At 46.4% G+C, this 27537-nt stretch overlaps 1 protein-coding gene across 1 annotated transcript in view; it reads right to left on the reverse strand.

Annotated features, from left to right (window-relative positions):
- Nucleotides 1–17028, reverse strand: part of LOC144595776 (putative E3 ubiquitin-protein ligase HERC3) — a 58960-nt gene extending 41932 nt beyond the window's left edge. Inside the window, exons 1-4 of the mRNA XM_078403413.1 lie at nucleotides 16812–17028; nucleotides 5648–5913; nucleotides 3691–3850; nucleotides 1046–1122 (exon numbers count right to left, since the gene is read on the reverse strand). Of these exons, the coding sequence (XP_078259539.1) occupies nucleotides 1046–1122; nucleotides 3691–3850; nucleotides 5648–5891 (481 nt within the window). The 5' untranslated portion in view covers nucleotides 5892–5913; nucleotides 16812–17028. The remainder of the gene's footprint in view (nucleotides 1–1045; nucleotides 1123–3690; nucleotides 3851–5647; nucleotides 5914–16811) is intronic.
- Between the last annotated feature and the right edge of the window lie 10509 nt (nucleotides 17029–27537).

Below are 27537 nucleotides of genomic sequence, written 5' to 3' on the forward strand. Positions count from 1 at the left end.
ATAAGGTCATGTCATAACATCATAAGTTCATTAGGGATAGGAACAGAATTAGGCCATTTGCACCATCAAGTCTACTCCACCATTCAATCATGGCTGATCAATCTCTCCCTTCTAACCCCATTCTCTTGCCCTCTCCCCATAACCCCTGACACCTGCACTAATCAAGATGAGGAAAGTACTAACCCGTACTTTCCTTATCTCGACGGACAAAATTAAGGCATAAAATGCAATTCCAACCAAACCACATCACCCAAATTGAAGGTACTCGATCTCCGTGAACTGTTTCTTTTAGGAGATGTACAAATGGTGAATTATTTTTCCTTTAGTAAATGGGAGAGATTGTCTAAAGTCATCTTCCATTAACTTCAACAGAAACAGGAAGGTGTTCATCAAACAGCAGAGCTGACACCAAATATGCTGAGCACACCAAGATGGCGGCAGCACAGCACAATATAGAGTTTACAAAAAGCTTCTGTGAAGAACCGCTGGCCATACTTTCCACCTGAACCACTGACGCATCAGAATAAGGATTGCACCCTTATTACCAAGTCTGTCTAATCATGCATAAATAAAACTGCGGTGTCTAATGCAGCTGGTGGTGTTAAATGTACAAGTCCCATCACTTCATGCCCATCCCTCTACATCACTCAAATCTGGTGGCGGGTGGGTTAGGGGTGCCCCTGCCTTATCACTGAACTACGACAGCCACAGAGACTGTAGTAGTTCAGTGATAAGGCAGGGGCAACATGTTGGGGCGGCATGGTGGCACAGCGGTAGAGTTGCTGCCTTACAGCACCAGAGTCCCGGGTTCGATCCTCATTACGGGGACTGTCTGTACGGACTATCCATAACAGTGTGGGTTTTCTCCGGGTGCTCCGGTTTGCTCCCACACTCCCTAGACGTAGGTTAATTATCTTTGGTAAAAATTGTAAATTGTCTCTAGTGTTAGTGAATGGGAATCGCTGGTCGGCGTGTACTCGGCGGCACGAGGGACCCATTTCCATGCTGTATTTCTAAACATGTTCAGATTATGAATTAGTGATACCTTTGGTAAGAGCCATGCAGTGCCAGCTTCCACAGGTGACCTGTATGACAACGTTTCCACTCAGTGTCCGGACCAACCTGCAAGACCAAAACTCAGGTCAGAAGGTGAAAGAGGGAGTGAACAAAATATCGCAAATTTGCCCAGGTACTCAAACAAAAATTGGAGTGAAACGAACATAACATATTGTTGTCATGGAGTACATCAGGTCCCCCATGGCCTAATGGATCTCCCAGTTGTCAACAATTTTATGCCCCCCTTCCCTTTCCCACGTTGACGTTTTTTGTCCTGGGCCTCCTCCATTGCCTGTGAAGTCGCATGCAAGCTGGAGGGACAACACTTCATATTTACCTTGAGTAGCTTGCAACCCAACAGTATGAACATTGAATTCTCCAATATTAGGTAAGCTCCACCCATTCCCCCCCCCCCCCCCCTGCCCATCCTTCCCTTTTTCCCTACCCACCCATCCCCTTCCCTGCGCCCCACCTTGACTCCCAGCTATTTCCCCCTTCCTCCTCTATTCCCTCCTCTGGCTTCACAATTTGCAAATCTCCAATCCTGTCTCACACCCTCTATTTTCATCTCTAGCCTTTGTTCCAATCATCCACCTATCAGAGCCCCCCCCCTCCATCACCTGTGTCTACCTATTACCTTTATCCTGCGCCTCCATTTGCCACCTTTCTTCCCCCACAATCAGTCTGAAGAAGGGTCCCGACCCAAAAGTCACCTGTCCATGTTCTCCAGAGATGCTATCTGACCCACTGAGTTACTCCAGAACTTTGTGTCCTTTTGTGTAAACTAGCATCTGCATTTCCTTGTTTTTTTCCAAACGCATCCTGTTAAACACGGAATTCCACTATCTCCAGTCCACTCTGTATCTGCTCTTCCAAAGCTGTGATCCTCCTGTATCTCATAAGAATAATTTTAATAAGTGAAAGAAGTGAACTTGTGTTACTTGTTCACTCAAGAGCCAGGAAATGTAACAAGTAGAATGAATAAGGGAGAGCCAGTGGATGTGGTGTATCTGGACTTTCAAAAAGCCTTTGACAAGGTCCCGCACAAGAGATTGGTGTGCAAAATTAGAGCACATGGTGTTAGGGTTAGGGTATTGACATGGATAAAGAACTGGTTGGCAGGCAGGAATCAAAGAATAGGAATTAACGGGTGCTTTTAAGAATGGCAGGCCGTGACTAGTGAGATGCCGCAAGGCTCGGTGCTGGGGACCCCAGGTGTTTACAATATATATTAACGATTTAGATGGTGGAATTAAATGTAACATCTCTAAGTTTGCGGATGACACAATGCTGGGTGGCAGTCAGTATGAGCTGCGAGGAGGATGCTATGAGGCTGCAGGGTGACTTGGATAGGTTGGGTGAGTGGGCAGAAGCATGGCAGATGCAGTACAATGTGGATAAATGTGAGATTATCCATTTTGGTGGCAAGATCAGGAAGGTAGATTATTATCTGAATGGTGTAGCAAAGAACTGCAGATGCTGGTTTAAATCGAAGGTAAACACAAAACACACGAAGGTAACTCAGCGGGACAGGCAGCATCTCTGGAGAGAAAGAATCGGTGACGTTTCGGATCGAGACCCTTTCCTGCCCTCTTCCCATAACCCCTGACACCCATACTAAATAATTAACTTTATTATCAGGCACAGTGAAAATCTAACCAGTCAGTGGTAGGACAATACATAATTACAATCAATCCATGCACAGTGTACAGATACATAACAAAGGGATAACGTGAGTTGCTGTAGGAGTAGAGATATAAAAGAGTGGAGCGATTGTAATGCGTGATTGCAGATCTACCACTGTGACCAGCGCACAAAGAGTCGCCTGGGGCGGGCGCCATCTTAGGAGATCTGAATCGTCAATCTCCGCATTAAAAATATCCATAGACTTGGCCTCCACAGCCTCGGTAGCACTGAATTTCAGATTCGCCAACCACTGACTAAAGAAATTCCTCATCATCTCCTTTCTGAAGGCTTTTCTGTGAGGCAGAGCTTTAGCAACTCACCAAAGCTTCTTTCTAACAGCATCTCCCCAAACCAGAATGAAGAGACACCAGGTGCATGGGACCTCTAGGTTTCCTTACAGGTCGCTCTGCCTGGAAAATATCTCACTGTCCCTTCACGTTCCGTGGTTCTAGACCCTGGAACTCTCCTGTAAACCATACAGTGGGAGGAGACCCACTCTGGGGACAATTACAGATGGGTAAAAAAATACTGACGTGATCAGCAACACTGACATCCCCATACATGACAATACTACAGCGTTGAACGCGCCACGGGTCAAGGGCACAGGTGGTAGTGCTGCTGCCTCACAACACCTCGGGTGCTCTCTGTGCGGAGTTTGCATGTTCTCCCTGTGAGCATGTGGGTTCCCTCTGGGTGCTCCGGTTTCCTCCCACATCCCAAAGACATGCTGGTTTGTAGGTTAATTGACCTCTATAAATTGCCACTAATGTGTCGGGAGTGGATGAGAAAGTGGGATAACTGGAACCCGTGTGCCCAGTCGATCGATGCTCAGCTTGGACCCGGTGGGCAGAAGGGCCTGCTTCCATGCTGTTTCTCTCCAGTTACAGGAAGGTTCTAAAGTTTGTAAAATTCCAGTGGGAAAGCCGTCCCGAGGACGTTGTGCTTTACCTCGGTATCCTGATCATCTCTTCAGTGGAATCAATCCCGAGCTGACCATCTTTTCCCGCTCCCCATGCGAAGACCTGGCCCTGGTCATTGAGAGCCACAGTGTGGGCCTCTCCACAAGCGGTATGGATTATCGTCTGGGCGTCCAGCGCCGTGACCTGCTCTAATAAACAATGAAGAAAGTGTCAAGATTGTCAACATCAGTGAGGATCTGTTGAACCCTTCACATTTCCCACCCTGGGAAAAAGACTCTTGACGATCTAGATGCAAGGAACTTCAGATGCTGGTTTACAAAAAAAGACACAAAGACTACTGCATTTGGTGTTCCTGATGTACATTGACGAGAGCCAGCTTAGACTTGGCGCCAAGGCCGACTGGATTTCCTGGTTGCAAAGCACCATCTCCTTTTTCCATTCCCACGCTGACCTTTATGTGCTGGGCCTCCACCTTTGCTGGAATGCCACCAAACTTGAGGAACAATATCTCATACCATGCACCACCCTCCCCACCGCCACCACCACCTCCCTTCTTACCCCAAACCATACCCCCCATATTTCCACCCAACTCTCCCCTATGTTCCCCCCCCCCCCCACCCGGAGTTGCATCTATTTCTCCCCTTCCACCTACATTCCTTCCTCTAGCTCCAAAGACGTACAGGTATGTAGGTTAATTGACTGGGTAAATGTAAAAATTGTTCCTAGTGTGTGTAGGATAGTGTTAGTGTGCGGGGATCGCTGGGTGGTGCGGACTCGGTGGGCCGAAGGGCCTGTTTCCGCGCTGTATCTCTAAATCTAAAAAATCTAAAAATCTAAATCTAAAATTCACAACTCGCAATTCTTCAATCCTTTTGTGTCACACCTTCTGTCTTTTCACCTCTGGTCTTTGTCAATCATCTGCCTATCAACCCCCCCCCCCCCGTCACATGGATCAGGCTATTACCCGCCAGGCTTTGTCCTGCCTGTCCTCTCTTTCAGTTTTCTTCCCCCTCCCCCATCACAATCAGTCTGAAAAAGGGCCCCGACCCAAAATGTCACCTATCCATGTTCTCCAGAGATGCTGCGTGACCTGCTGAGTTACTCCACACTTTGCGTCTGACTATATCTAAGCCTCTCGTCATCTTCTATACACTGGTACGGTTGCACCGTGTAACGTTAATGCCTTCATTCCCTAATCTTCCAAACTGGGGCATGAAGTAGAGATACAACCAGTGAATGTATGTGGGTGCTGTAGTTTGCAGAGAAAGAGAGAGTCATAGAATCGTACAACATGGAAACAGGTCAATAGACAATAGACGCAGGAGTAGGCCATCCAATGTGATCATGGCTGATCATTCACAATCAGTACCCCATTCCTGCCTTCTCCCCATACCCCCTGACTCCACTATCTTTAAGAGCTCTATCTAGCTCTCTCTCTCCTTTGGCCTAAATCACCCATGCTGACCAACATGACCCATCCAAGCTAGTCTCATTTGTCCCCATTTGGCCCATAACCCTCTAAACCTTCCCTATTCATGTACCTGTCCAAGTGTCTTTTAAATGTTGTTTTCGTACCTGCCTCAACTACCTCCTCCGGCAACTTGTTCCATACACCTACCACCCTCTGAGTGAAAAAGTTGCCTCTCAAGTTCCCATTAAATCTTCTCCCTCTCACCTTAAAACTATGTCCCCTGGATCTTGATTCCCCTACCCTGAGTAAAGGACTCTCATCTATTCCCCTCATGATCTTCCATGCCTCTATAAGATCACCCCTCATCCTCCTGCGCTCCAAGGAATAAAGTCTTAACCTGCCCAACCCTATAGCCGTGGCTCTCAAGTCCTGGCAACATCCTCATAAATGTTCACTGCACTCTTTCCAGCTTGACAACATTCTTCCTATAACAGGGTGACCAAAACTGAACACAATGCTCCAAATGTGGCCTCACCAACGTCATATACAACAGTAACTTTGTAACCGTCCTTACCTGGAATGTATCCGGACTTGTCGTGGCCCAGCTGTCCCCAGATGTTGGAGCCACATGTGTAGACGCTTCCATCCTGCAGAACAAAAGCCGTGTGGTATCGTCCACAGGCCACCTCCCGCACGGCTTTGCTGCTGAAGAACGAGGAGATCCTGGGGTGGACCACTATGTTTTCATGCCCCTCACCCAAACCAAGCTGCCCCAAATTGGCATGGCCCCAACACAGCAACTGGACTTTGGACGCCATGGGGTTTTCTTAAGCAATACTCCTGCAATGTAGAGAAAAAGGAAGAGGAAAGTTAGACGTACATGTACTGTATTTGTAATGAGTTTTGGAATCAAATTTAAACTAAGGCTGGGCACAATTCCACGTACTGTCTTTCATTGAAAACCAACCCTGTATGAACCAGAGAGATTACATTAAGGCGGTACAGTGGTGCAGCGATAGAATTGCTGCCTTTCATCACGAGAGACACGGGTTCGATCCTGACTACGGGGCTGTCTGTACGGCTGTTTTTTCTCCTGGTGCTCCGGTTTTCTCCCACTCTCCAAAGACATGCAGGCTTGTAAGGTTAATTGGTTGGCATTGTTGTAAATTGTCCCAAGTGTGTAGGATAGAACTAGTGTACTGGTGATCACTGGTGGGCGCGGATTCCAGGAGCCAAAGGGCCTGTTTCCATACTGTATCTCTGAACTTCAAGAGTTCAAGAATGGTTATTTGTCATATGTACCGGATATGAAGAAATTAAATTCTTACTTGCCACAACTTCACACCAAGGTGTGTAGCTAACCACCAACAATGCAAAATGTGGCAAGGTGGTTTGCCAGTTAGATCCATGATCTTCCTTTCCTAGAAACAATTCCTAATTTTAGTTTTACAGATACTGCATAGAAATAGGCCTCAGCCTACTGAGTCCATGCCAACCATCAATCACCCGTTGACACCAGTTACTCCAGCACTATGTCTCTTTTTTTCTACATTATCTACTTTTACAACCTCTTCCTACACACTAGGGGAAATTTACAGGGGCTGATTAACCTAAAAATCCATATGTCTTTGGGATGTGGGTGGAAGCCGGAGCACCCAGACGTGACCCACGCAATCACAGGAAGAACGTGCAAACTCCAAAATGCGGAACACAATAGACACAAAGAGCTGGAGAAACTCAGTAAGTCAAGCAGCATTCCTAGAGTACATGGGTCGGTGACGTTTGAGGTCGGGATCCCTCTTTGCATTGAGTCTGAAGATGGGTCCTGACAAAAAACATCAACTATCCATGTTGTTCAGGGATGCTGCCTGACCTGCTGAGATACTCCAGCACTCCAGTCAGAGAATATACAGATTCAGGGGGAATAGGGAGTGAGAATCAGGATCAGCACAGCATGGATTAATTTAGTAATTATGGATGCAGCCACCCATAGAAAAGAAGCTAAAGGTCATAAAGCCAGCTCTTGTCTGGAAGACACCTCTTTACAGAAGCTACGACAAAGCACTGCAGGCTCTCAGTGGGTGTCACCATGATACTGAGGCAACTAAACTGGTGTAGTGGGATTGGGGAGAGGTGGGGAGGTGTTATTGGCAAACCTTAAAAATTATTTTAAAATATCTTCTTTGTATTAAACAGAATGTGTACCTGATTCAATGATCTGGGCTATTTCCACAAATTAGAGAGCATTCTGGTCAGATTGCATTAGCACAAGGAACTGCAGATGCAGGTTTACCAAAAATGAGACAAAGTGCTGGAGTAACTCAGCAGGTCAGATAACACCTCTGGAGGACATCATCTCCAGAGATGCTGCCTGACCCAGCTGAATTACTCACAGGATGGAAACTGTAGTGCAGCAGTAGACATGTGGTCTTACAGTGCTAGAGACCTGAGCTCGATGCTGACTACAGTTGCTGTCTGTATGGGGTTTGTACGTTCTCACTGTGACCGTGTGGGTTTTCCCTGGGTGCTCCGGTTTCCTCACACATCCCAAAGGCGTGCAGGTTTGTAAGTTAATCTCCTTCTATAAATTGTCCCTAGGGTCTAGGATAGAACTAGTGTATGGGTGATCACTGGTCAGTGCAGACTCAGTGGGCCAAAAGGCCAGTTTCCATGCTGTATCTCTAAACTAAACAGGTCCTATCGGGCCCAACTCGCCCATGCCGACAAAGAGGTTCCATCTACACTAGTCTGACTCGCCCGCATTTGGCCAATCTATATACTAAAACTCTGGTTTGTTTGTTTGTTCCTGAACTACAGCCAAAACGGTACACAATAGCGTGACAATTTTAGGCCCCACCTTACTCACCATCGCCCTGTGGTGCTATGGATGAAGTTTCATTCAAATTCGTGTTATATTTTTTAAGTTATTCGCATTTTAAAGTTTAAAAATACGTGCATGCGCAGTTGGGGCCACATTGATCTGGTATTTACGTAGGATGGCCACCACATCCGTGCATGCGCAGAACAAACGCGTCCGCGCCTGCGCAGTTGGGACCCGTTGATCTCGGGTACGAGCAGGGCTCGGCCGCCTGTCTCTTGGGGGCGGGTTTGCCGGCACCATAGCGGCGGGAGAGCCAGGCCTGGTGCCGGGGCAAGCAGCTGGAGCCTGGGCCTGGACGTGACCGGGTAACCGCGAGCCTGAGGCGGGCAAAGAGGAAAGGCGGCAGCAACAGCAGCAGCGGCTGAGAGGCCGGGCGTTGCTGGAGGCTGAGGCCTGGGCCTGGCGCTGGGCCTGCCCTCGGCTCTCATGTCCCCCATCCTCTCTCCGGACAGCTCAGCGCCTTCCCCACGCCGCCCATAGTCCAGCGGCATTGGCGCAGCAACAGTGGGAGAGCCGCCGCCGCCGCCGTCTGCCCACCGCACTGAACATCCCCGCACCGGGACAGGACTCTCTCCTCCGCCATTCCACCAATGGCGGCCACCTGGGCCAGGAGGTGGGGAGGGGGAGGAGGAGAGGGGGGGGGAGGAGAGGGGAGGTGGGGAGGGGGGAAAGGAGAGGGGAGGGGGGAGTTGGGGGGGGGGAGAGGGGAGGGGGGAGGGTGGGAAAGAGGGTGCTGCACCAATGCAGGAGAGGTTTGGGCCAACAGGTACACTTGGTCTTATATCCCACTAAACCCTTCCCATCCATCTGCCAATCCAAACGTATACGAAGCAACTGCAGGTGATGGTTTAAACCAAAGACAAGACACAAAGTGCTGGACAGGCAGCATCTCTGGAGAGACGGAATGTGTGACGTTTCAGGTCAAAACCCTTCAATCCAAATGTTTTTTAAATGTTGTTGTAGCGCTTGCCTGAACTACCTTGTCTGGCAGCTCGTTCCTTATACCCACCACCCTCCATGTGAAGACACTTTGTGTGTTTTCTGTTCAGATTGTGTGTCAGCTGTGCTCCAGTGAGTCACACACTTGCATCTTGATTCAGGAAGGTGTGGGTGTAACCTGCAGTGCAGTGCTGGGGATGCATCCTCCAGGTAAAACACTCAGATAAGTCTCGGCAAGCTGTCTGAAGAGTACAAAAAAGATCCCTTGGCACTTTGAGCAGCACAGTGGCGCAGCTGGTAGAGCTGCTGCCTCACAGTGCCAGAGACTCCTGGTTCGATCCTGACCTCAGGTGCTATCCGAGTGGAGTTTATACGTTCTCCCTGTGACCACATGGATTTCCTCCAGATGCTGCAGTTTTCTCCCACATCCCAAAGACGTGCAGTTTTGTAGGTTAAATGGTCTCGGTAAATTGCCCTGAGTGCTTAGTGAGTGGATGAGAAAGTAAAATAACACAGAACGACTGTGAACGAAAGATCAATGGTCAGCGTGGACTCGGATGGTTGAAGGGCCTGTTCTTCTGCTGTACCTTTAAAATATTCTAAACTTTACCAATCAGCTTTTCCCACAGCTTTGGCCATTGCTGATCCCTCCAACCATCTTTCAGAACATGTACACAATCTGGTCAACATCACATTGCTATTTAGGAGAGCTTCCCATGTCCAAATTATTAACCATTGGGTTTCATCCATTACAACATGAATATACTTCAAAAGGTACTTTGGGACATCCTAAAGTAAAACATTTGGGTTTGTAGGTTAATTGATCTCTGTAAATTGCCCCTAATATGTAGGGTGTGGATGGGAAAGAAGGATAACATTGAACTAGTGTGAATAGACAATAGACAATAAGTGCAGGAGGAGGCCATTCGGCCCTTCGAGCCAGCACCGCCATTCAATGTGATCATGGCTGATCATTCTCAATCAGTACCCCGTTCCTGCCTTCTCCCCATACCCCCTGACTCCGCTATCCTTAAGAGCTCTATGGGTGATTGATGGTCAGCGTGGACTCAATGGGCCCGCTTCCATGTTATATCTCTATACTAAACTAAATATCCCGGCGCTATATGAATGCAAGTCTAACTCAGCCAGTGGCTCACTCTCACCCCAAGAAGTTGCATGACAAATGGTGATGTGTTAACTGAGTCTCTTCCACCAGTGGGAGTCTAGGATAGAGGGCACAGCTTCAGAATAAAAGGACGTACCTTTAGAATGGAGATGAGGAGGAGTTTTTTAGCAAGAGGGTGGCAAGTCATTGGGTAATTTTGAAGTGGAGATTGACAGATTCTTGATTAGTAACGGGCATCAAAAGTTATGGGGAGAAGGCAGGAGAGTGGGGATTGAGAGGGAAAAATATATCAGCCATGAATGAATGGTGGAGCACACTCGATGGGCCGAATGGCCTAATACTGTTCCTGTATCTTATGAACTTATGAATTAAACACAACTTCAAGCGGTAAGGCAAAAAATAATGTAATAGGGAGCAGGAGTGTGTCTGCAACTGAACTGGACAGTTAGCATTCAATTGCCACCATGCCACCCAGGGAAGTCAAATTCAATTAAATAAATCTGGATTAAAAAGCTAGCGTCAACAATGGCGACTGTGACACCGCCAGCTGCTGTGAAGTCACATCCAGTTCACCACTGACCCTTAAGGATGGAACTCGCCATACTTCTTTGCATCTAGCCTTTAGGTGAAGACAGGCACACTATGATGTAGTTGACTCTTATCAGCCACTTACTGCACGGAGAGGGTGCAGAATGCTGAAGATAGACACAAAAAGCTGGAGTAACTCAGCGGGTCAGACAGCAATGCTGGAGAAAAGGAATAGGTGACGTTTCGGGTCGAGACCCTTCTTCAGACCTGCCTGCATTAGAGAGTATTAGCTACAAGGAGAGGCTTGGACACATTTGGATTGTATCCTTTGAAGCATGAGAGGCTGAGGGGCATCTTGAGAGAAGTGGATGAAACTATGAGAGGCGTTGATAGGATAGACAGTCAGAACCTTTTCCCCCCAGGGTGGAAATGTTAAAGACTAGAGCGCATAGTTTAGTTTAGTTTAGGGATATAACACGGAAACAGCCCCCTCGCCCACCGAGTTTGTGTCGACCAGCGATCACCCCGTACACTAGCACTATCCTGCACGATAGGGCCAATTTACAATCTTGACCGAAGCCAATTAACCTACAAACCTGTACGACTTGAGCGTGGGAGGAAACCAGAGCAAAAGAAGAAAACCCACGCGGTCACGGGGAGAACATACAAACTCCATACAGATAGCACCCGTAGTCAGGATCAAACCCGGGTCTCTGGCACTGCAAGGCAGCAACTCTGCCGCTGCGCCACCATGCTGCCCCATAGCTTCAAAGTCAAAGGGGGACAACGTTTAAAGGAGATGTGCGGGACGTTTTTTTTTTTTTACACACAGAGGGTGGTGGGTGCCTGGTACGAACTGCTACGGGTGGTGGTGGAGGCAGATACAATGATGGAATTTAAGAGGCTTTTAGATAGACACATGGATATGCAAGGAATGGAGGGGTATGGATCAAATGCAGGCAGAGAAGATTAGTTTAACTTGGTATCGTGTCCGACACAGACACTGATGTCTGAAGGGCCTGTTCCTGTGCTGTACTGTTCTGTATTCTATGTTCTAAGCCTAACCAAAACACACACTGGCCCTTCCAGCAACACTCACTTCACGTGAAGGAACATGTAAAAATATGGGCGAGGCTCGGAGGATCTGTCACTTGTTCCTAGCTGGTGTACAGCATACCTCAGGCAAATCTATCCTGTATTTGCTGCTACAGTCCTGACAGATATCAGATGTTTACCTCAATTTTTGTTAACAATACTATTCTGGTCAAAACCTGCATTACCCAATATGTGACACAGGACAATGCAATGAGACGTGTTTTTACATGTTACCTCAAAACTTCAGGATATAAGAATTTAAGAAACAGGAGTAAGCCCAATCAGCCCTTGACCTGCACTGTGATGTAATTATGATTCATCATCTATCATTATGATCAGCATCAGTCATCAGCGATCAGAGGACATAGGTTTAAGGTGAGGGGCGAAAAATTTAATGGGAACCCGAGGGGTAACTTTTTTTTAACTCAAAAGGTGGTGGGTGTACGGAACAAGCTGCCGGAGGAGATAGTTGAGGCAGGTACTATAGCAACATTTCAGAAACATTCAGACAGCTACTTGGATAGGACAGGTTCAGAGGGATATGAGCCAAAAGCAGGCAGGTGGAACGAGAGTAGATGAGCATGTTGGTCAGCATGGGCAATTTAGGCTGAAGGGCCTGTTTCCACGCTGTATGACTCTATGATCCCCATCATCTGGGCCCTGCTCTCTTCTCTCTGCTAGCTTTGGACAGAAGGAACCGAAGTCCTTATGTCCCACACCACTTGGCTCAGGAACAATCATCGGGTTATTGAGCCGACCTGCATAACAGTTTCTTGGCTCTGTTTCAGGTTTGTTTTGTTTCAATTTTAGAGATGCAGCATGGAAACTGGCCCACCATCAATCACCCATTCACACTAGTTATATGTTATCCCACTTTCTCATTCCCTATACACTTGGGGCAATTTACTGAGGTCAATTAACCTACAAACCCTAATCCTACCTTGCCAAATGCGCGGCTCGGCCGCGGGACTGAACAGCGCCCGGTGCGGTTCGGCCGCGGGGCCTTCCATCGCCCGGTGCGGCGCGGCCGCGGGACACCATTCTGCTTTAGTTAAACATTTTGTTCAAGATGGCCACGCCGTTGTGTTTGGCTGCCTGTATGTTTCTTTTTTTTTTTCCTAATCAGATGTGCAGCACTTTGGTCAACGTGGGTTGTTTTTAAATGTGCTATACAAATAAAATTGACTTGACTGGACCTCTTGCACAACCTTGGACTTGTTTTCTAATTGTATTTTACACTAATGTCTTGTTTTTAGCACAGTCTCATTCATGTAAAATTTATGAGTAAATTATGTATAATTTATGTTTGTGTGTTATCAGTTTATGTGCCTGCGATGCTGATGCAAGCAAGATTTTCATTGTATCTGTACCTCACAGTACTTATGGCAATAATATCCACTTGACTTGCTCCAACATTCAAGGAGATCATGTGGAAACAAGATCTGGTTTACAAAAAAGGGCAGAAAGTGCTGGAGTACCAGCAGGCAGCATCTCTGGAGAACATGGTAAAGGTGACGTTTCAAGTCGGCACCCTTCTTCAGTCTGACTTGAAATGTCACCTGCCCATGTTCTCCTGACCTGCTAAGTTTCTCCAGTGCTTTGTACCTTCTACAGATGCAGCATAGAAAGTATTTTATCCGGATGCATCACAGCATGGTTTGGGAACGGCTCCATGCAAGACAGCAAGAGAATTGTGGACGCAGCCCAGACCATTGCACAAACCAATCTCCCTTCCATTGACTCCATTTACATCTCACACTGCCAAGCCAAGGCCACCAGCATAATCAAAGATGAGTTGCACCCCGGCCATACCCTTTCCCTCACACCCTCTCCCATTAAGCAAAAGGTGCAGAAGTGTGAAAATGCACACCTCCATATTCAGGGGCAGTTTCTTCCCAGCTGCTATCAGGCTACTGCACCATCCTACCAACAACTAGAGAGTAGTCCTGAGCTACTATTTACCTAATTGGAGACCCTCGGACTATCTTTGCTCAGACTTACTGAACTTTACCTTCTACTAAACACACTTTAAATCATACCATTTATCCTGTATCTGTACACTGTGAATGGCTCGATTGTAATCATGTATTGTCTTTCCACTGACTGATTAGCATGCAGCAAAAGCTTTCACCTGTACCTCAGCATGCGTGACAATAAACTAAACTCAAACTATTTTCATGGAGACCAGGGTTTCTCTTTTATCTCATCACCAGTTTTCTTCACTATTCCCATATCTAATTATTTTTTATATATGGCGAAGTCCATGAATCAGTTTTGAATACAATGATTGAGCCTCCACATGCTCCCAGGGGAAGAGAATTCCAACTGCACACCACAGTTGAAGCAATGTTTCCCCGTTAAATAGTCTGTATTTTGCCACCATGACCGCTGGTTCTAAACTTCTCAAAGCGAGGAAAACACCCTCCCCATTTCTCATGTTCATAAGTTCTTGGAGCAGAATTAGGCCATTCGGCCCTTCAAGTCTACTCCACCATTCAATCATGACTGATCTATCTTTCCCTCTCCACCCCATTCTCCTGCCTTCTCCCCTTAACCCCTGACATCCTTACTAATCAAGAATCTAACAATCTCTGCCTTAATAATATCCATTGACGGCCTCCACAGCCATCTATGGCAATTAATTCCACATATTCACCAACCTCTGACTAAAGAAATTTGTTCTTATCTCCTTTCTAAAGGCACGTCCTTTTATTCTAAGGCTATGGCCTCGGGTCCTAGACTCTCCCACTAGTGGAAGCATCCTCTCCACATTCACGCCATTCAGGCCTTTTACTATTCTGTAAATTTCAATGAAGTCCCCTCTCATCCTTCTGAATGCTAGCAAGTACTGGCTCAGTGCCCTCAAATGCTCATCATTCTTTCTACCCTGACGAGCCCGCTAACAATGTCCAATGAGGTCACCTCGTATTTCTCCACTCAAAACAGGTAAATCCTCTCCAGTTCTTCTGCGTCTGACAGAGCTCTGAAACCAATCTGGTGAATGTTTGCCACACCCCCACCGTAGAACGTAACAGTCAAAAATACCTCAAGATTGGGCCTACCAGGGCTCCTTATAATAGTAGTATGTCTTTTTAATGTTGCTCTCATATATTCTGGAAATACAGGCCAACATTAAGTCAAAGTTATGCAGTATGGAAGCAGGGCTTTCTGGTCAAAGGAGATAGTGGTCACGAAGACTTTTAGTACATTGGACTTCACTCAGAACTCAGTACAGAACTCAGCAGGACTGGCAGCATCTCCGAATAGAAGGAATGGGTGGCGTTTTGGGTAGATACCTTTCTTCAGACCGAGAGTCAGGGGAGTAGAAGACAGAGATATGGAAGGGCAAGGAGTGAAAACGAGACATCAAAGGGGATGCAGTTCAAGGAAAATGTTAACTCGGGGAAGGTGACAACGAAGCATACAAAGATAACATTTAATCAGGAAGACAGTCAGACTGGTCAGAGAACTGGGATGGGGGAGGGATGGATAGAGAGGGAAAGCAAGGGTTACTTGAAGTTAGAGAAGTTAAAATTCATACCGCTGGGTTGTAAGCTGCCCAAGCGAAAAACAAGGCGTTGGTCCTCTAATTTGCATTGGGCCTCACTCTGACAGTGGAGGACAGAAAGATCAGCATGGGAATGGCAGGGAGGGTTAAAGTGTTTAGCAACCGGGAGATCATGTAGGTTTAGGCAGACTGAGCGGGAGGTGTCAGCGAAATGATCGCCGAGCCTGCGCTATAGGAGTCCACACCTAGAACAGCGGATACAGTAGATTCAAGTTCAAAGTTCAAGTTCAAAAACACTTTATTTGTCCCCGTGGGGCAATTTACAAAGGCACGTAGAGTAGTACAAAAACTATTGGGGGAGGTGGGGGAGGGAGGGGATTAGCGGGATGAGCAGCAGGACAGAGGTGGTTGGGAGTTGAGGAGCTGACCAGCCTTGGGGACAAAGGTTGCCCTTCTCCTCTGTGTCCTACAGCCTGGGCAGCGAAGCCGCCGTCCTGAGGGGAGCCACTCAAACGCAGACAACGGGACGCATGAGGGGTCCTGTAAAATCCTGCCAGTTGACCTTAGCATCTGCTGGTCGCATAGGGTGGAGAGAGAGGGCTCAGACAGGGAGTCCAATAATCTTGGAACAGACTTTGGCTGTGCTGGAGGTTGGAGGAGGTGCAAGTGAACCTCTGTTCACCTGAAAGGACTGTCTGGGTCCTTGGATGGAGTCGAGGGATGAGGTGTCGAGGAACAGGTGTTGCATCTCCTGCGGTTACAGGGGAAAGTACCTGGGGAAGGAGTGGTTTGGGTGGAAAGGGATGAATTAACCAGGGAGCTGCGAAGGGAACGGTCTCTGCGGAGAGGGGTGGAGATGTGGCTAGTGGTGAGAACCTGTTGGAGGTGTCATTTTCGCCAGCTCCAACAGGAACCCACCCACCACCAGCCACATCTCTTGCCCAATATTTCACTTGGGCAGCAGCACCTCATATTTCACTCGGGCAGCTTACAACCCAGTGGTATGAATATTGACTTCTCTAACTTCAAGTAACACTTGCTTTCCCTCTCTCCCCCATCCCGGTTCTCCAACCAGTCTGACTGCCCTCCTGATTAAATTGTATCTCTGTTTCCTTCGTTGTCTCCTTCTCCTAGCTAACAATTAGCTTTTCTAAAAAAATTCCCTTGAAATTGGTTCCCTTTGATCTCTCGTTTTCTCACATTACTTCTCCCCTGACTCTCAAGTCTGAAGGGTCTCGACTTGAAACGTCACCCCACACTCCGACCCAGAGATGGATGCTGCCTGACCAGCTGAGTTACACCAGCATTTTGTGTCTGCCTTCAGTGTAGAGCAGCCTCGGCAGTCCCCCCTTCATTACTCTCTCCGCAATGCAATGCATTGGCAGTCGCAACCTGTGTCCTCCCGACTGGATGATCTTGTGCCACTCCGGGAGCGTTCACACTCATGACCTTCCATGAGATAGGGGCTCCGGGGGGGGGGAGGCTGGGCTGAATGTTTTGCAGAATGAACCAGCAGAATACGTTGTTGTCTGTTGTTCCACACAATATCACGGCAGTCCACACAAAAGGTGCACTCCCTGTCTGACAAGCTGGGAGCAGCTGGTAGGGGAAGGGAAGGGAAGGGAGGGAGCAGAGGAGGAAGTGCATTGCTACAAAGTTACCTGCTGAATGTTGCTGCTTGCTCGCTGGCGGGTTGTTGGGAGCCCGGGGGCGTTTGCAAACACTGCGCTTGTTCAGGGAGGGGAACCCCCCCGTTGAACACCGATGGAGGGGGAGCCACCACCGCCGCCGCCTTTGATCCCCCCTCCCTCTCTCCCCACAGGGTAAACGTCAGCCCGTCAGCCGCCTTCACCCTCCGGACGGTCCAGTCCGGTCCTGTCCGTCCCGGGCAGCTTTTCCCTTCCAGGTTGGTGGCCTGACAGGCAACCCATTGCGCCAATTGCAGCCAGCGCTCGCTGCACGGCGCCCAGGCAACGCGGATGTAAGAGAGGACGTAGACCTTTAAATGGGCATCCACCCAAAAACGCAAGCTGGAGCGATGCACTCTCTTAAAAGGGCCGTGCAACTTCCGAGGATGTGCAAAAACCCCCATGCATTCACGCCCACCTTCGATCGCAGAAGCAGCCTTGTCTTCTTGTCTTGTTGATAATGCACCACCCGCCGCTGTTGGGCTATTAGGCTGCACGTCCCTCATGCATTTGTTGCATCTGTTGGGCTGCATGCCCCTCATGCATTTGTTGCATCTGTTGGTCTGCATGCCCCTCATGCATGCAGTTGCGAGTGGTTTTGGAGCCGCATCCACTCACCACAGTGAAGAAGTCAAGTCAACTTTATTTGTCACATACATATATATACAAGATGTGCAGTGAAATGAAAGTGGCAACGCCTGCGGGTTGTGCTAAAACTATAAAACAGAATAGAAAAAAAAATTTGAACAGAAAAAATAAATTAATACAGTAGATTAAATGAGTCCCTGGTGATATGAGAGGTAACAGATGGCCTGTGGGAAGAAACTACTCCGTCTCATCCTCTCTGTTTGCACAGCGTGACAGCTTTTCACAAGTGTTTTATTTTAAATAAAAGACACAAAGTGCTGGAGTGACTCAGCGTGACAAGGAACTGCGAGGAAGGATGCCCACCCGAAACGTCAACTATCCATGTTCTCCAGGGATGCCGCCTGACCCGCTGAGTTACTCCAGCACTTTGGGTCTTTTTTGGGAAACCAGCATCTTTGTTTCAACAAGGAAGTGGAGATGCAGTTTTACAAAAAAAACACAAAGTGCTGGACGTTTGAGTTTAGTTTATTGTCATATGTACCGAGGTACAGTGAAAAGCTTTTGTTGCGTGCTAACCAGTTAGCGGAAAGACTTTACACGATTACAATCGAGCCATCCACAGTGTACGGATATATGATAATGGGTCCGATATATAAGATAAAAGTCCGATCAAATATAGTTTGATGGTAGATTGTAGCTCAGGACTGTTCTCTAGTTGTTGATGGGATGGTTCAGTTACCTGACAACAGAAACTGTTCCCAAATCTGGAGGTGTGTGTTTTCACACTTCTATACCTCTTGCCTGGTGGAAGAAGGGAGAAGATGTCTGGGGTGAGACTCGTCTTTGTGTCTCTTCTTTTGGAAACCAACATCTGCAGTTCTTTGTTTTAGTTCTTTGTTACAAGGAACTGCAGATGCTGTTTTACAAAACAAAAGACACAAAGTGTTGGACATACATTCATCCTGAATGAGCAGAAGCAATGCTTCGGAGACACAAGTAACTACAGATGCTGGGATCTTGAACAAAACGCAAAGTGCTGGAGGCTGGAGGAACTCAGCGGGAACGGCAGCATCTGTGGAGGGAATGGACAGACAAGGTTTTGCATGTGGTCCTTCAGATTGTGGGGAGAAAGCTGGAAAGGCGAGGTGAGCTGGGGAAAAGGTTGGAGAGTGATAGGTGGTTACAGGTGAGGGGTGATTGCAGATGGGTGGAGTAAATTCCAAACGCTAGAGGTGAAAAGGGGACAAAAGGATGTCAGGTAAGGAACGAAGGGGAGGAGTGAACAAAGAGGAGGAGTGAACGAAGAGGAGGAGTCTCAAGAGTGAAATGGGACTGGGAGTAGAGGATATAAAGTAATAGGGAACTTGGAAATGGAGGAGGAAAGTATGGAGGAAGAGAAAGGAATGGGTGGGGCAAGGGAAAGAGAGGAGGGTTTAGTGGGGGGTATGACGACATCAGAGAATTCAATTGCAAGCTACCCGTGGAATATGAGGTGCTGTTCTTCAAGTCTATATGAGACCTCGCTCTGGCATTGGAGGAGGCCAAGGACAGAAAGGTTGTGGAGATCTGGCTCTGCGTTCCTTATCTCCACAAGGTCATCACTGGAATAGGAAGAGCAGTTAAAATGATCGCAACTGGGAGATCCATCAGACCTTGGCAAACAGAATTCAGCAAAATAGTCACTTAGTCTGAGCTTGGTCTCGCCAATGTAAAGGAGGTCACATCTGGGATACCAAATGCATTAGATAAGGTTGGAACCTCTTGTCTCACCTGGATGGGCTGCTAGGGACTTGCATGGAAGTGAGAGAGGAGGTGTAGGGACAGGTGTTACATCTCAAGAGTCAAGAGTTATTTATTGTCAGATGACCCAAACAGAACAATTAAATTCTTACAGCAGCACAACAATAGACATACACCTGTAGTACTCTGTAAACAACATAATAAATGTTTTAAAAATGTTCAGTGCACATACATATATATACTCTCATCTTGTTTGTCCTGTTTGAGGGTTTCCCGTTTGTGCATTTCTTGTACGTTTCTTGTACGCATTTTGTTTTTTCGTTTGTTTATGTGTGTGGTTTTTACCCATTTAGCTCGACAATTTTAGGACCACCTTACTCACCTTTGTCCTGGGGACACTTTCATCCAGGTTTCATTCAAATTGCTCTCATATTTTTAAAGTTAGAGAGATTTTTAAATTTAAAAATTACCTTATTAAACCGATTGTTTGCTATGTTCAGCGTGTGACGTCACAATGGGACCCACCCGACTGACGGCCAATGAGGGAGGCGGAGCCCACGATCACCGCCGATGGCGGCACCCGCCAGAGTGACGGGAATTTAGATTTTTTTTAAAACGTTTAGATTAAAGAATTGATATGATACTTACGTAAGATGGGCGCCGGATCCACGTGTGCGCAGAACACAACGGGTCCGTGCCTGCGCAGTTGGGGCCCGTTGATCTGATACTTATGTAAGACGGCCACCACACTTACATAAGATGGCCGTCAGATCCACACGTGTGCAGAATACAACGGGTCCGCGTCTGCGCAGTTGGGGCCCGTTGATCTAATACTTACCTAAGATGGTTTAAGGGAGGGGAGGGGGAGGGGAGGGGAATTGGAGGAGGGGAGGGGGGAGTGGGGGGAGGGGAGGGGAGGGGGAGTGGGGAAAGGGAGGGTGCTAGACCAATGCAGGAGAGGCTTTGGGGCCACAGCTCACTTTGGCTGCAGCGCTGGCTGCACGGAGCCGAGGTGAGTGGCTCCCTCTCCCCTTCCCTGTCCCCTCTCGCCCGCACACGGGCCCAGGGGACACTTTCCGCCCAGCAACGGGCTTCGTCAGTCAGCAGGATCTTCAGTAGGGGGAGGCTTGCCCCAGGAGAGGCCCGCAGGAGAGATTTGGACCCAACGGGTCCACCTCAGTCTAGTATATATATATATATATATATGTGGGTGTGTCTGCGTGCATGTGTATAGCTATATATATATATATATACAGTATTTACATATATATGTTTGTGTGTGTATATATCTCTATATATGTATATACACGTGTATATATATATGCGTGTGTGTATACGTAAACAGTATATGTATGTATGTATGGAATTCTTTGCCACAGAGGGCAGTGGAAGCCAAATCACTGGATGGATTTAAGAGAGAGTTAGATAGAGCTCTAGGGGCTCGTGGAATCAAGGGATATGGGGAGAAGGCAGGCACGGGTTATTGATTGGGGACGATCAGCCATGATCACAATGAATGGCGATGCTGGCTCGAAGGGCCGAATGGCCTCCTCCTGCACCTATTTTCTATGTTTCTATGTTTCTAGTGCAAAAACACGAAACCAATATAGATCAGAGCTTATTTAGAGGTTGTAGTGTTAAATAGCCCGATGACCGTAGGGAACAAACTGTTCCCGACTCTAAATATTAGTTTTCAGACTCTTACTGTATATCTTCTTCCCGATGGCAGTAGTGAAATTAGTGTGTGGCCAGGGTGGTGTGGGTCTCTGATGATGTTGGCTGCATTTTTTAGGTTTCTTTGATGGTGGGGAGGTCAAAACCTTTGATGGACTGGGCAATTTTCATCACTTTTTGCAGTCTTCTTTCCTCCTGGGTGTTCAAGTTGCCGATCCAGGCAGGTGATCCAGGTGTGATCTTCTGGGTTGCTGGGGGAAATGCCTGGGTAAGGGGTGGGTTGGGTGGGAAGGAATGAGGAAATGAGGGAACTAAGAAGTTGCAAAGAGTGGTCTTCAGCGGAAGGCATGGAAATGGGAAGATGCGACTCGTAGTGGGATCACGTTAAAGATGGTGGAAATGTCGGAGTGATGTGTTGGATGCGGAGGCTGGTGGGATGGAAAAGGACCAGGGGAACACTATGCCTGTTTTAAGACACTATCATTGGAGGGACGGGGTTGTAAAAGCAGGACGGGGGGGCAGAGGAGACACGGGTGAGTGATCTATCCACAACAGTAGGCGGAAAGCCACATTTACTGAAAGACGGGGACATCTCGGATGTCCCAGAACGCAAAAGGCTCATCATGGGTGCAGATCAGATGGAGATGGAGAAATTGAGAGTAAGGGATGGCACGAGGCTGGGTGGGAAGGGGTGTCGTCAAGAAGCAATACATTCTCTTGAAGAAACACAAACCCAATCTCAACAATAGCAACGCATTGCCTTGAAGATCGAAAAACAGATCTTCAATGAGTTAAGGCGGCCTTTTGTTATAAGTAATGTGCACAAACCTTCAATGAACAATAGCAATGCATTGCCAGTGGAGACAAAAAAAAAACCTTCATTAACCAGGAAGTCGAAAGTAAGAGCATTGATGTTATCGTGCAAGTTTACGGCTGGAGGCTGCAGAAAGTGGTGGACATTGCCCAGTCCATGCCAGGTATTAGGCTTTCTAGAATCAAAGGGATCTACAGGAAGTGCTCCCTCAAGAAGGCAGCTCATGTCATCAAAGGTCCACACCACCCTGGCTGCATTATTATTATTATATTATTCACTTTATCCTGTATCTGTACACTGTGGATGGCTCGATTGTAATCATGTATTGTCTTTGCGCTGACTGGTTAGCATGCATTCTTGACATTTGAACTTTATAAAATATTGATGGACATAAAAAGCTGGAGTAACTTAGCGGGATAGGCAGCATCTCTGGAGAGAAGGAATGGGTGACGTTTCAGGTCAAGACCCTTCTTCAGGTTTAAAATGTTGGTTAGGCTATAGCTTGTATTATTTGCAGGTTCTGATCACCACACAAGAGGTTGGGGGTGAAGAGGAGATAAACCAGGATGTTGCCTGAGATGGAACATTTGGTATTAATATTTCGTATTGATTTATTATTGTCATGTACACCGAGATACAGTGAAAATCTTTGTTTGCCTGATATACACTCCAAAGACGTACAGGTATCTAGGTTAATTGGCTGGGCAAATTACAACATTCCCCATCTACATTTAGTCCCACCAGCCTACGTTTGGCCCATCACCCTCAAAACCTTTCTAATCCATGTACTTGCCTAAATGTCTTTCAAATGTTGTTATAGTACCTGCCTCAACTACCTGCTCTGGCGAATCTTTCCATATACCCACCACCCATTGTGTGACAAAGTTAGCCCTCAGGTTCCTGTGAAATGTTTCCCCTCTCACCTTAAATCTATGTTCTCTGGTTCTTGATTCCTCCCACTCTGGGTAAAGGACTGTGTGCATTTACTCTCTCTATTCCCCTTATGATCTCATACACCTATATAAGATCGCCCCTTAGCCTCCTGTTCTCCAAGGAATAAAGTCCTAGCCTCCCCACCCTTTCCCTCTAGCTCAGCCCCACATTTCCAAAGCAACATCCCTCATAAATCTGATCTGCACTCTTTCCAGCTTAACAACATCCTTCCTCAGCAGGGTGACCAAAACTGAACACTTCTCCAAATCCGGCCTCACCAACATCTTGTGCAAATGTAATATTTTGTACAACTGTAACATTACTTAACAACTTCTATGCTCAATACCCTGACTGATGATGGCCAATGTTCCGAAAGCCTTCTTAACCATCCAGTTTTTAACACGCCTTGTCCATTTCTGGTACTTGATTATACAACTTTGGATAAGTTTGGGTAACCTCTAACTATAATGCTTTCCGTACATCGGGACCCTTCTTCAGACGGAGATTTTGTAGGTTAATTTACCCTCTGTAAATTGTTCCCAGTGTGTAGGGAGTGGATGTGAAAGTGGGATTATATGGAACTATAGTGTGAACGGGGTGATCGATGGCCAATGTGGCCTCGGTGGTTCTTCCATTTTAATCAATTGATCAATCAAAAAGTCTCGGTTCAAACGCACTTTGCTTTTTGCTCAAGTTTCCTGCATATGCAGTCGCTGTGTCTCTGCTATTATTCTCCTATCCCCCAGTTCAGAGGGGGCTCCCATATTATATTTTCTGTTCTTCATCGACAGATGCTGTCTGGGGTTTTTTTAACAGCGTTTTCTGTTTTTATTACAGATTTCCACTTGCAATTTAATATATATATATATAAACATTATTGAATATATATCAATTTTTTAAACATATATATATATATATATATATATATATATAATTATATATGTAAATATATATATGAATATTCAACATCTTTCCAAGAAGAGAGCTCCAGGTAGAAATCAATGACAATTTAATTGCAAGATAAGTACTGCACATTGATAATTAAATACCGTTCGTTCACTTTAACTGCACCGACCACCCCTCTCCGCTCTGCCGAACCCGAACTACACAGAGAAAAAAAACTCAGTTTTGTGTCCCTTCTTTGCTCTCCAGCCATTTGTTTATTTGTGGAACAGTTTCGATTTCCAGCGAGCATCAGTCCTTGGAGAATACAAGGAACTGCAGATGCTGGTTCACCAAAGATACACAAAGCGCTGGAGTAACTCAGAGGCTAGGCAGCTGCACTGGAGAACATGGATAGGTGACATTTCGGGTCGAGACCCTTCGGTTTGAAGAAGGGCCCGGACCCCAAACATTACCTATCCGTGTTCTCCAGAGACGCTGCCTAACCCTCTCTGTTACTCCAATGCTTTATGAGTTTCTTTTAGGAACCTCTGAAGTAACAGAGATAGAAACAAATAACTGCAGATGCTGGCTAATACTATCTGTCTGAAGAAGGTAAGTTAACGGAAAGTCGTCTGTCCATTTCCCTCCACAGAAGCTGCCTGACCCGCTGAGTTTCTTAAGTAAACTGAGCATTTTATTTTCATCAACTGCAGCCTCGTGTGTCCAGATTTTATTGCCTTATTTACATTTAGATTTATTATTGCCAAGTGTTCCCTAAGTACAGTGAAAAGCTTTGTTTTGAACATTATTCAATTAAATCAGATAATACTATACATAAATACAATCAAGGCAAACTTAACTACAATAGGTAGAGCAAAGGGAAAGATACAGAGTGCAGAATATAGTTCTCAGCATTGCTGCACATCAGTTCCATAGACAAAGCCCATTGCCAACATTGAGGAAGAGGTGAATCGGACAGTACTTTAGTTTATGGAAGGAAGGACCTTTCAGAAGCCTGATAACAGAGGGGAGGAAGCTGCTCCTGGGTCTGGTGGTTCAATATACCAATCATAAACTTTCTGATGTTGCTTCCTTACAGCACCGGACACTCTGGTGTGATCTTGACTACAGGTGCTGTCTGTACCGAGTTTGTGTGTTCTCCCTGTGACTGCGTGGGTTTTCTCAGGGTGCACCGGTTTCCTCGCACATTCCAAAGACGTGCAGGTTTGTAGGTTAATCAGCTTCTGTAAATTGTTCCTAGATAGAACTAGTGCACGAGTGATCGCTGGTCTGTGTGCACTTGGTTGACCGAAGGGCCTGTTTCCATGCTGTATCTCTAAAACAAATGATGAGCTTACTTGATATTATGGTTCTGAATGCTGAGTTGTACTCAATGAATAGCATCCTGATACAGGTGTTCTTATTGTTATGGTGATCCAGAGGTGAATGTAATGCAAGGGAGAGGGTCTCCAGTGTAGAACAAGAACACATAAGAAGAGAATTAGGCCATTCGGCCCATCGATTCTATTCTGCCATTTGATCATGGCTTATCTATTTTTTCCCTCTCAGCCCCATTCTCCTGCCTTCTCCCCATAACCTTTGATGCCCTTTCTAATCAAATAGGTAGAGTCATAGTCATACGGCACGGAAACAGGTCCTTCAGCCCAGCTTCCCCATGCAACCAAGGTGCCCTATCTACGCCAGTCCCACCTGCCCACATTTGGCCCACATATAGGACATAAAACATAGAACGTTGAACAATACAGAACAGCAAGGTGCCCTTCGGTCCTATCCCTCTAAACCTTTCCCATCTATGTACCTGTCAATTGCCGCTTTAAAAATACTCAATGACTTGACCTTCACAACCGTCTGTGGCAATGAATTCCACAGATTCACCAGCCTCTGACTAAAGAAATTCCTCCTCTCCTTTCTGAAGGTACGTCTGTTTATTCAAAGGGCTGTGCCCTTTGGTTCTAGACTCTCCCCCTGTTGGAAACACCTATTCCACATCCACTATATCTCGACCTTTCATTATTCAGTAGGTTATTTTTGACTTATTTTAAATGCATGTAAGTTGTCTGAGAGACTGGGGCAGATGTGGGGCATTAACAATCTTTCAAAGCTCTTTGTTTTGATCAATACTAGAGCTACTGGGCGGTAGTCATTGAGTCACTTTATTTTTCTTGGAGACTGAATGGTGGAAATGTCCTTGAAGCAGATGGGGTAGAGGATTATTGAAGGGAAGGGATTAGGCGGTGCAAAAATTGTGGTGCTACGGTTCACCGTTTTGCCGAAATCAGCCAAAATCACTGTTACAAACATATATACTCTTCTGAGTTTTAGTATATTAAGATATAAACAAAATTGCATATATATCCATTTATATATATATAAATTATATATAATTGTTATGTATAAAATAATGGAAGTCTGTTCGAACTTCTACCATCGGGCAGACGATACAAGGCCTTCTACGCCCGCACCTCCAGACTCAGGAACAGCTTCACCCCCAGGGCCATAGCTGCTATGAACCGGTCCTGCTGAGCCGGATCGTCACATCGCACAGTGAACCGGCACAGATATACTTGCACTTTATTCTGTTTAAAAACTCTTCTAATTTGTTTCATTGGGTTGTTTAAATTAATACTGACTAGCTAATGATTTATTGCATCATATGGGAGGCGCATTCCCAATCTCGTTGTACCCCTGTACAATGACAATAAAGATATATTGTATTTTATTGTATTGTATCGTATAATTATATATGTAAATATATAATTATATTTATTCAACATCTTTCCAAGAAGAGAGCTCCAGGTAGAAATCAATGACAATATAATGCAAGATAAAGTACTGCATATTGATCATTAAATACCATTTGTTCACTTTAACTGTACCGACCCACCCCTCTCCGCTCTGCCCAACCCAAACGTCGCAGCGAAAAAAAACAGTTTTGTTTCCCTTCTTTGCTTTCCAGCCATTTGTTTATTTGTAGAACAGTTTCGATTTCAAGCGAGCATCAGTCCTTGGAGAATACAAGGAACTGCAGATGCTGGTTTACCAAAAGATACACAAAACGCTGGAGTAACTCAGAGGCCAGGCAGGAGCACTGGAGAACATGGATAGATGACATTTTGGGTCCAGGCCATTCGGTTTGAAGAAGGGCCCCGACCCCAAATGTTGTTGATCCGTGTTCTCCAGAGATGTGGGTAAAGAACAGTTCCATAAACTAAGGCACTGTTCTTTTCAATGCGAGCTCCACTATGTTAAGTCCGCAGGGTCCCATGGTTGGAGCTCCCGAAGTCAATCTCCAGCAAAGGCCTCCAACTCCTCGATGTTAGGCTGCAATGCGGACGGAGATACGATACGGGAAAAAATGGCATCTCCGTCGAGGTAAGAGATATTTAAAAAGTTTCCCCCACCTTTGAGCAAAAAAGCAAGTGCGGCTTCCTCAGTCTGAAGATAAGTCCCAACATGAAACACTGTCTGTCCATTTTCTTTCACAAATACTGCCTGACCGGTTCACTTCCTCCAGCAGTTTGTTTTATACAATCGAAAACAAACCCAGCTTGCATTGAGATTTCCGATCATAGAGCTATAGAGCTCTGTTTCCACACTGCATCTCTAAAATCTAAAAAAAATGCATATCTCCTGAGGCCAAGATCAGACTTGATTTCAGAGACTGGAGACTTGAAAGTAGTAAGATGGCACCAGAACGTTGCAACTCTTGCATGATGTCCCAGACTATTATCCACGAAAATCGTTCAAACCTTTACTTGTGTATGATTGTACTCATGGTGTGATTTGACTAGATAGCACACTGCAGCAACCATAGGGATTGGTCCTGAGTCGCAAACCCTCGGATTGGCCAGCAAGGTCTCATGGTTTTTTTGGTGCCCAAAACCAGTCAGTTGGAAGAGGTTCGATGTGAATAGTTTAAGATTAATGGTTGTCTGCGATCTCGATTGTTATCTTTGTAATTGAATATTGCTACCGCAATAAACTTCTTTGACAAAGTTACAAGTCTTCAGACTCGCCATATTGGTGACCCCGACGTGATCTAGC

Source organism: Rhinoraja longicauda, chromosome 1 (assembly GCF_053455715.1).
Source record: "Rhinoraja longicauda isolate Sanriku21f chromosome 1, sRhiLon1.1, whole genome shotgun sequence".
Lineage (NCBI taxonomy): Eukaryota > Metazoa > Chordata > Chondrichthyes > Rajiformes > Arhynchobatidae > Rhinoraja > Rhinoraja longicauda.